Source organism: Theobroma umbraticum, unplaced genomic scaffold, assembly GCF_002168275.2.
Source record: "Theobroma umbraticum cultivar Fairchild unplaced genomic scaffold, ASM216827v3 scaffold_50.0, whole genome shotgun sequence".
NCBI lineage: Eukaryota > Viridiplantae > Streptophyta > Magnoliopsida > Malvales > Malvaceae > Theobroma > Theobroma umbraticum.
In genome coordinates, this window is record NW_018397261.1 from 722,889 (window position 1) to 732,814 (window position 9,926).

The 9,926-nt window shown below is 32.0% G+C and overlaps 1 protein-coding gene across 1 annotated transcript; it reads right to left on the reverse strand.

Moving 5' to 3' along the window:
• Nucleotides 1–7,915: 7,915 nt before the first annotated feature.
• Nucleotides 7,916–9,021, reverse strand: LOC110418467 (transcription factor ILI6-like). The gene is made up of 2 exons (XM_021431206.1): nucleotides 8,896–9,021; nucleotides 7,916–8,202 (listed from the first exon to the last, which is right to left on the reverse strand). Exons 1-2 carry the CDS (start codon nucleotides 9,019–9,021, stop codon nucleotides 8,053–8,055), a joined length of 276 nt encoding a protein of 91 aa, XP_021286881.1. The 3' UTR covers nucleotides 7,916–8,052.
• Between the last annotated feature and the right edge of the window lie 905 nt (nucleotides 9,022–9,926).

Below are 9,926 nucleotides of genomic sequence, written 5' to 3' on the forward strand. Positions count from 1 at the left end.
AACTATATGTTGAAATCCACCACAATATTAGAAAGATAATTTAGCTCATAATATCAAGTAAAAACAATATCTAAAGAAATTTAGTAATGAATCCAAGTCAAAGAAAATAAGAAAAACACAAAAATAGAGAAAGAAACTAATTATTGAAACTTTGCAATCTCAATTCTTTCTCAAATTCTCTTGTTTTCTTACTTTGTTCTTGGTTCCAAATCTTTAGAATAGTTGCTTGCTAGCTTCCCCCTTAAAACCTTTGAAAAAGGTCCTTTAAATAAGCTCCAAGTAACCTAAATTTCAAAATCTTGTCAAATTTTTACTTTTGGAAAATCAGGGTAGTGCCACAACCATGATTTCTTGGTGGCGTGATGCCTTAATAGACTTTGGTAGAGTCGCGATGCTATGCTCTCGAGTTTGTTTATGATTCTCCCTAGATGCACAGCGTTGTGGCCACTGTTCACTAACGCTACAATGGTATCACTTGCAATGCCGTGGCCATTAGTCTCTAGTGCGATGGCGCTCTAGTCATGCTACTTAGTATAGAGCTGTATCTGTCCACTAAATTTGAATGTGATTTCACCTTGATTTAGTTGAAATTGTGCCAATTGGTAAACACAAAAGTTGTACCCCACTCTCTTATCTTTACAATGAATGAAAAATCACCTTAATTGGAGTTTTAGAGCTCAAGTTATCTTTAAATTACTGCAACATGTATGAGTGACACTTTCTCCTCACTTATGCTATTATATCTTTCTTTCACCTTGCTCATCATACTCTGCCTAAAACCATTAAAGTGAAATTAAACTAACAACAACTAATTTAACTAATCAATATAAAATCTAACTTACACTAGAAAAATAGGTTAAAAGGTTAAAATTCAATCCCAAACGTAAGGGTCTAGCCACTAAAGTCTTCAAAATGTGTTTAAATAACTTTTTATAATAGAGTTATCACTTTCCCATTGTGTTAAGAGTTGGGTTTACTTAGCCTTCATTAACGAGGTTAAGGCTACTTGGTTCTAGGCCAAAGTTCCAAGTCCATGACGGAGAGAGTCAATTCTAAAGAGAAGAGGTTTGGTTTCTAAAAAGAGTGAGAGCAGAAGAAAAAAAGGAGAAAGAAGTGAGTTTGGTGTTTATATACAAGGATCAGAACAACATCATTTTGAGGAAGCACATTAAGCCTCAAAACGATGTCATTTCACATCAAAGTGGAAAAAAGCAAAAAAAAAGGTCTTTCAAGCTAGAACTAATAGACTTGACTCGCACATTATTACTACACAGGTTTTGATAACTCTATAATATAGAGTTATTTGGGCTTAATTTTGATAGTAATTTAGTTTAGTTCTTATAGTAATATATAGAAATTAGTAAGTTTTATTTAATTATTTTATGTTATTTAATTAAGGCATGTCAATCTAATCTTAGTTAATTTTATGCTTAAATTGGTGTTAATGTGATTAAGATAGGTTGTTATTGATTTAATTGTGCTTTTGTAGGTGTTAAATGAAAGAAGAATTTTAATAGAAAAAGGTGAGCAATTTCAAGGTGCAGACTTCCACTACATATATCTTGGAATTTTGACCATAACTCTCTCTACAGTGCTTCAAATGAGATGATTTTTTGACCATTGGAAAGTTAAGAGAAAAAGCTACAACTTTATGTTCACCACTTCACCCAGTTTGAAAGGTGGTTAAAAATATTATTAAAGTTAGAGCATTACAACAGTCTTAAAACAATTACAATTTTTGCTATTTAAATAGTCAAGGTCGTAACTTTGGAGGAGGTAGGCGGCGACCACGTAGTTTGATGAGGAAATTCTAATTAGAATGGACTTCTTTCGTCACCCAACTTGGTCTAACTTCAAAACCTTATAAAACAACCTTTCAAAGGAGAACAAAACACTAAACTGACAATTGAGAGTCAAGCCACAAAGTCATTGAAGCTGAAAAGAATTTAAAGAATTTAAGAAAATTTGGAGATCAAGAATACAATTCTTGAGTTTTTCTATCTATTTGTTAATCTCTTATTTTCTTGGCTTTGTTTTTAATGTTTAAACTTTATTTAATAATGATGTGTGACTTGATGAGGAACTAAACTTTTTATCTAAGATTATGATTGAACTCAATATGTAGTCTGATTTATTTATCTCTCCTTTACTTATGTTTGATGCATTTAAGTTGTTTATTTTATTTAGTTTTTATGCTTCTAGTTGCATGACTACCAATTAGATTGAATTGGAAACCTAGATTAAACCTCAATGAAGGAGATTTAGATAGACATTGAATAGAATAAAGTATGATCGAATACACTTAGTTGATTAGGTGATTTGATTTGCATATAGGGTAGACATACACTTATAAGCTATACGTTGCCAAAATTAAAGTATGAACTTAATGTATCTTTTTTTAATTTAATTTGTATAGACATATACTAAATTAATTGTGAGAGGTATTTTTATGAGAAACTCGATAAATACTTATATATAATTTATAACTCTAGGTAACAACTTAATCCATTAAACTGAGTTAAAATAGAGAGACAGTAATCAGATAAAATATTGAGGGACATCATAATTTTAGGTCTGGTACTCACTAGAAGTTAATAAAATAATTTTACTAATATATTTTAGATTAATTTTAGTTAATAGTTTTAATTTTAATTTTAATTGTAATTGTTTGAATAAAATTAAGATATATTAGTTTTAATAGTTAACAGTAGAAATTAAAATAATTCTATATGAGAACAATACTCTCCTTTGTCATTATATTACTTGTTAACGATAAATGCGCTCACTTGATCAACCAACATGTTTTAAAGCCCAATAAATTGGGCTTTTTTATTTGGGTTTCTCTATGCTCATTAAGGTAAGGTTTTTGGTTTCTTTTAGTTGTTTTTATTTTTGATTGTTTTCCTTTTTCTCATATTTTTATTTATTAAAAATTGGTTAAATGTTAAAATAAATTGTTAATTATATTACATTTGCACATGCATTTTGATATTCAAAGATAAAAAAAAGGAAAAATAAAATATAATGCTAATTTCTTTAATTGTATTTCTATTATTCATTTACTTGTTTATTTATTTACTCTTCGTTGCAATTATTTTATTTTATTTCCATTATTATGTAGAATTTTAATTAGGAAAATAAATTTTAAAAGTCATAAATTAATAAATCTGAACAATAAAGTAGGACAAAATAGGTTTAAATCATGAGGAAAATCAATCTTGAATGTGTATTTATAGTTATTTAAGATAAACTTTTTTATAGGAAAAATTATATTAACAAAATACTAAAGTTTTTAAAAAAATTTTCAACTTTCGACAAAAACGTAAGGAAAATCAAGTAAAGGTTTTTTTATAAACTTGTTTGATTTTCGCCAAATCGTTGAAAAAATAAAGAAAAGTTTTCTTCTAAAGTTTTTCTATTTTCTCCAAAAAATTGAGAAAATAGTTTTCTTTTACAATCTCTTGATTTTGGCCAAAGTGTTGAGAAAATTAAGAAAGGTTTTCTTTCATTCTAAAATTTTTGAATTTTTGCCAAAGCTTTGGGAAAGTCATAAAAAGTTTTCTTCATTTTAACATTTTTGAATTTTCAGCAAAATAGTGGGAAAATTCAAGAAAGATTTTTAATGTAAAAAATACATTAGTAAATAACAATAATTTAGAGAAATATTTTTTTTTGAAAGATAAGGATATCATTAATCAACAAGGAACAAAAATTCCTTGGAAGCAAACAACCAGCGTCCCACAGAACAAATAAGAATAAGAAATAAACAAAGAAAGAAGAAACAAAACAAGAGAAACCATAAAATCAAAAACCAAACATAGCCTTCACGGCCAGACAGCAAAAAGAGGATTACTGCTGTAAATATCAGCAAAGGAAAACACCATTCTAAATCAAGGGTAGTGGCAATAATCAGAGGAACAGCCCAACAAGAAGAAGGAGAAGAAATGCCCAGAAACTGTAACCAGAAAACATTGAATCAAAGTGAACAAGAGTCCACCAGAAAACACATATAACAGCAGACTTCAAAGGCTCAAAAAGTTGGAACCAGTGGGAACAGAAAATCAATTAATTGCATCAATGGAGTCGCCACAACATCTAGTATCTTTAGAAAACTGCATAAGAATTCTACCACATTTTTCTTAGAATGCCTCCAATTTTCGAATTCCCTTGATTTCTCCTAACTTAAGTTAACTCGGAAGAAGATGTTTCCATTCAACTAATTTCCTTTTACACTTAGCATTTATTCGATCAGCACCCAACATAGGATCGCAAAACAGATCAGCCACAGACACATTCAAGCCTGACCATCTAGATTTCACCCACTAATTTTGATAATATCCATAACCTCTAAGCTATCCCATTGTTTACCATTAAAAACAAGGTCGTTTTTGTGTAACCCGAAAGACCAAATAATCCCAAAAAATGCAATCTTCCAGATTTTAACAGTTTCATTATTGGAGAAAGCATTATTCCAAGCATAAAAAAAAAAAAACTCAATCGCAGAACAGGGAACGACCCATGTATTTCCCCATACCTGACACCACACAGAATTTCCAGCTTTTGATGCAGGTGAAAAATAGATGATTAATTTATTTAATCTCCTTATGGCATAATAAACAGATAAACACATTTTCTAAGTAAATCTTCCTTGACAATGAGTCTTCCATTCATAATAAGCCAACACGAAAGTTCGACTTTGAGAGGGTTGTTCCATGAAGCTTTGTTAACCCATTCATAACCATAAACAAATCTACAAAAGCCTTTGGCAGTATAATTTTCATTGTGAGAGAATTTCCAAATCAACTTATCCTTCATAATGGAGTAAAGAAAGAACTCAACAAGAAAGTGCTTAAAATGTTGCCATTGGCTGTCTTCCCAACCAAAGGTTCTTCTTTTAGTTTAACATCCCATTTCCAATCATGGTTCTCCTATTTGCCCGAACCATTAACATTTCCATCTTTATTGATGGCTAAGGTAAACATACGCGGAAACAAATCTTTTTGCGAAGATTCATTGGACCAGCAATCATGCCAAAAGAAAAAAACCTTGCCATCTCTAACGGCGAAACCCAGACCTGCAGAAACAGTATCAAAGTAATGGTTAGAGGGAGAAAGGGGACAATGATATTTTCCCCCAAGCTCGACACTCTTCCATTCCTAACTCTCGGCACAAGCTTAGAAAGGTTCTCTCCATTTATCTCAACCATAACCTGCCTCCATAGATTTTCAGTTTTAGACCCATATCTCCACACCCATTTATTGAGTAAGGCTTTTTTTTTTAAGAATAAGGTTAGCGATACCCAGTCCACCACAAACTCTGGGCTTTCCCATCAAATTCTCCCCGTAAGAATTACCTCTGAATTTTATCCAGCTCATTCGTAACCGTCATCAGCAACGGGATCAAAGACATATAATATACTGACAGACTTGAGAGGACAAATCTGATCCAAGTCAGACGACCACCAGAAGTAAATAACTTTGGCATCCCACCCAACAAGTCTAGTTTTAACTCGGTTAAGCATTGGAAGCCACATATTCACAATTAGCCCTGGTACTAAGCGGGAGTCCCAAGTACGTAATTAGCAAATAGCCAACCTTATAGAAAATTCTAAAAGCACAAGAATTCAAAATAGCATCATCAACACCAATTCCATATAGAAGACTTTTCTGGAAGTTGATTTTTGAGACCAACCATGACTTCAAAACATCTTAAAAACTCTCTTAATGCTGGCGATGTCCTTAAAATTAGGTCTGCCGAAGATAAAATTATCATCTGCATATTGCAGATGGGAAATAGAGAATCCATTCCTCCCATTGACAACACCTTTAAACATCTCAAGATCAACCGCCTTGTTCATAAGAATGCCAAAAGCTTCAACAACTAAATTAAAAAGAAAAGCCTCAACCCTCTACCCATCTTAAAGTGTTCAGAAGGAGACCATTGACAAGAACCGAAACACAAGAACGAATCCAGTTCCTCCGTCTTTTCCCAAAATTCATTTTCTTCATAACAAGATCTATGAACCCCAATTAATACTATCAAATGCTTTTTCAAAATCAACTTTAAAAATGAGCCCCCATTGTTGTCTTTTCACATGCTTTCCACTATTTCATTAGCAATCAAAGCACAATCGAGGATTTTTCTACCTTTGATGAAAGCGAACTGATTTTGACCGATAACCTCCACCACCACCCTACTTAAGCGATTAGTTAAAACTTTAGTAACAATCTTGTATAGCAATTTAGAGAAATAAAAGTACTTGGAATTTATTAAATAAGGCTAAGAGATGACACATGATTCATTAAGTGTCATTTCCAATAGACGTGCGAGGGTGTTAATGTCTTTCTCACACATAATCGTACTCGTAAATTTAGTTTGTTTCATAAACCAGAATCTGTCATTTTTAATGAAATTAAGTAAAGTATAGAAATTCATCAGGAAAGATAAATTCACATAAGTGATCCACTTAAATAAATAAAAAAAATCAATAATAATTCCTCTTTTACATCGAATGGTTGAGTTTTCGAACTCAGGTATGACACTTATCTCTTTTAAGGGCATGCACTTTGTATATATTCAGTTTTCCTTCTTGCTACCCTTACTCTTCCCAATTCATTCTTTTGCAACTTGCAACATTAATCCTCTTCCCATATGTCCAAAGGATCTTTTACATTAAGAATTAAAGGAAAATTTTTAGTTTCCATTTCCCTTTATTTAATCTACATCATCAAGGTAGATAAATACATACCTTATTCACGTTAATTATTAATTATGAATGACTTCAATTTGCTATCATATCCTGCTTGAACCTCATCGATAAGATCAAGTCCCTCTGTCCATCATTTCGTATATGTTCGAGAGTCAATGTTGTCCTATGGCTTCGATACAATAAATTTTTATAAATTAACTACTACAATATATCTATTGATGGAACGGCCTTCACGCATGAAAACCCTATATAGTATATAGTTTTGTTATTCTGTGTTTGCATTGTAAATCATAGTGGGGGACAAACACAAAGTCAAAGCTGATTATCCCCATGCAGCTTTTATCCTTATTTTGAGTGCGCAAGCCAGGGGCTACCCATACCCTCCAAGAAACAAGAAAGAAGCAATATTGCACCCATACTCCCAACAATAAAAGAGAACTAAGTGAGCAAACTTTCAAAAGGAGCAGATTAGGGACTCATTTTGGTTGGTTAGTCACTGTGCAAACAAAAGTTATATCAGCTGCCCCATGCATGCTGCTATATAAGGGTGTTCTTCATGTTAAGGATACAGTGTATTGTTTCAGAATCAAAACTTTAAAGTGAATGTGTGTTTTAAATATATATTTGCCTATCTATTATATGGAAACAGTTGAGCCTAATAATATATACTAATAGTGAAATTCAAGTTAATTATCATGTCTTGAAAGATTAAATTTTGTCAGGCAAATGATATTGAAAACACGCTATTAACAATTCTCGTCTGATCTTAATTACAATCAAACAAGAAAGTATTTCGGTTTTGCTTTAAATATTTTGCAATTAACCCTAGTATTGTCTCTGAAGTACTCTTCTTTTTTTTTTGTAATTAACCCCAGTATTTTTTCTGAAGTATCTTAAACTTAAACTGGTAACTATATAAAATGATTGCTGCTTAAGATTTTACTGAATATTTTAACTAATAAGATATACCTATTTGAGAGCAAGAGCTCTTTTAGCCCTTAATTTGACCTAATTAATTATGTAACAATTAAGATTCAACTAATTAATTGGCACAAAAAAGCTTGGTAAGTTTAATATTTTGAAATTGGTGAATTCATCACGTTTGGACGTTGAGAGGCTAGTTGAGTGCAAGGGTACTTCTCTTATTATATTATTAGTTCCCTTTAATTAACACAGCTTTGCACAGAGATTATGTAGTCATTCAACTTCAACTAGGTTCTTAGCTAGTAACAAAGCCCTAAGATTAAAAAGGACAAAGGGAAATGCAAAGGGATAAGAAAAAGGTAGAGAAGCACCCTATTACAAAACGTACTGAACTCTAATAAAATCGATTAGCCTTAACTCTATTGCATAAGTAAACTGCGGATTATGGCAGCTTGGGCGCTGTCGGTTGTTGCTAGTAGCTCAGATAGTCTCTCGCTAAGATCATCAACCTCTCTATGCAAGCTTCTAATGTAGTTGCAAGTATCTTGTAAGACTTTGGCAGCTGAAACCTGTCAAGAATATTATTAAATCTTAGTTAATTAGCAGAACAAACGAAAACAGGAGCTGGGTTTTCCTTAATTAAGCACTAGTAAATTTAAGGAAAGGAGACTATATATTTATATATGCAGTGCAAAGGAAAAGAAAGAAGTCTTTAAATAGCAGGAATTAATGAATATATATGAACAAAATTAACTTCTTCATGTTAAACTTTGACTGGATAAATCAATATATAATTTTGTTTCTATTTTCGAAATCTTTCTTAAAATTAACAAAATTGCACCCCCTACTCTTCTGTAGTTGTTCTCTTCAACATTGCTGGCAAAGTGGCATAAAGAAAACCTTGAGAAACTACAAACTTGATAGTAATTTATTCTTCCTTTTCACGATTAAATAAATTATATATGCATGGGAAATTGTTATAATAGATATACCAAAATTAAGTCATATTCTTCAGTTACTTCCAAACGCCCTGTTTGGTAAACGAGGTTTCTTCAGTTATACTCCAAACGCCCTATTTTTTGGAAATAGGTAAACAAGGTTTGGTCCTTTCTCCTGAATTGGAGAATGAAAATCCTTTTTCCGTTCTTAATAGGAAGTTGGGTAAACGAAAGGTAATTAATTAAATTAAATTATACATATAACTTATACATATAGATATCAATGACAAATTAAGAAAACTCCTAGAAGGGAGTTGAAAATACCTTATCGGAGTGTCTGTTACGAATCTCAGGAAGAAGTTGCTGCAATTTGGTAACAAGATCATCGATCTGATCATCAGTTATTCTTGAACTTCCTGATTGCCTTGATCTTGACCTTCTGCTAGACATCTTAGGATATAGAGCAATGAAATTACTTGACACACAGACAAATATATATATATGTTTATATATATTGCTAGGAATTGAAGAAGAAGTGAATACTGTATATCTCTTTGGGTGGAATACAACTTAAAAAGAGATGAGCAGAGGAACACAAAGTAGTGGTTTTGAGGGAGACAAGTTATGGAGGAAGAGATAGTGGTGTGCTTTGAGGAAAGGAGAGAGAAAGCAGAAGAAAGAAAATACACACAAGTAAGCAGGAAACAAGTGGTGTTGGTGTTGGTGTTGGGGACAGGAGAGAAGACAATTGCATGGGGGAAAGGAGTTGCTAGAGCTTGTATTTAAACAGGGTTTTGGAGAGAGAAAGAATTAACTCCCTCTGGATGCCCCATACTGTCTTTCTTTGGGTCTGTTCCCAATTTGATTCACCTTTATTTTCATCTAAAAACCTGCTCTTTCGTTCACTCACAAAGAGAGAGAGAGAAAGAAAGAGAAAGAGAGAGTTGCTTGGTTTTAAGCCAGCTGATCAGTGCTTGTCAGTCCACACGCAATACCATGCAAGTTTATTATTTTCATCGCTGTTAAAACTGGTTTCCTTGAGATGTCAAAACAAAACCATTAAGCTAGCTAATCAGTTACACATGATTATGTAATTCAATAATGTTTAGTTTAATTTTTTATAAAAGAATTTTTAATCTTGAACAATGAGAAGATAAATTAAAAAAAAAAGTACAAAAGCTTTCATTTGTGTAATTTATGAATTTTCTTCTATCATAAGGTTATCCCATGAAGAAATAGGACTTCACAGTGGATCTCAGCTTTGCAAACACTTTGGATTTGTTGATTGAAGTTTTAATAATATGTCCTAAAACAAATAACGAGAAAGGGAAAAAATTTAAGAAAAATAAGCAAGA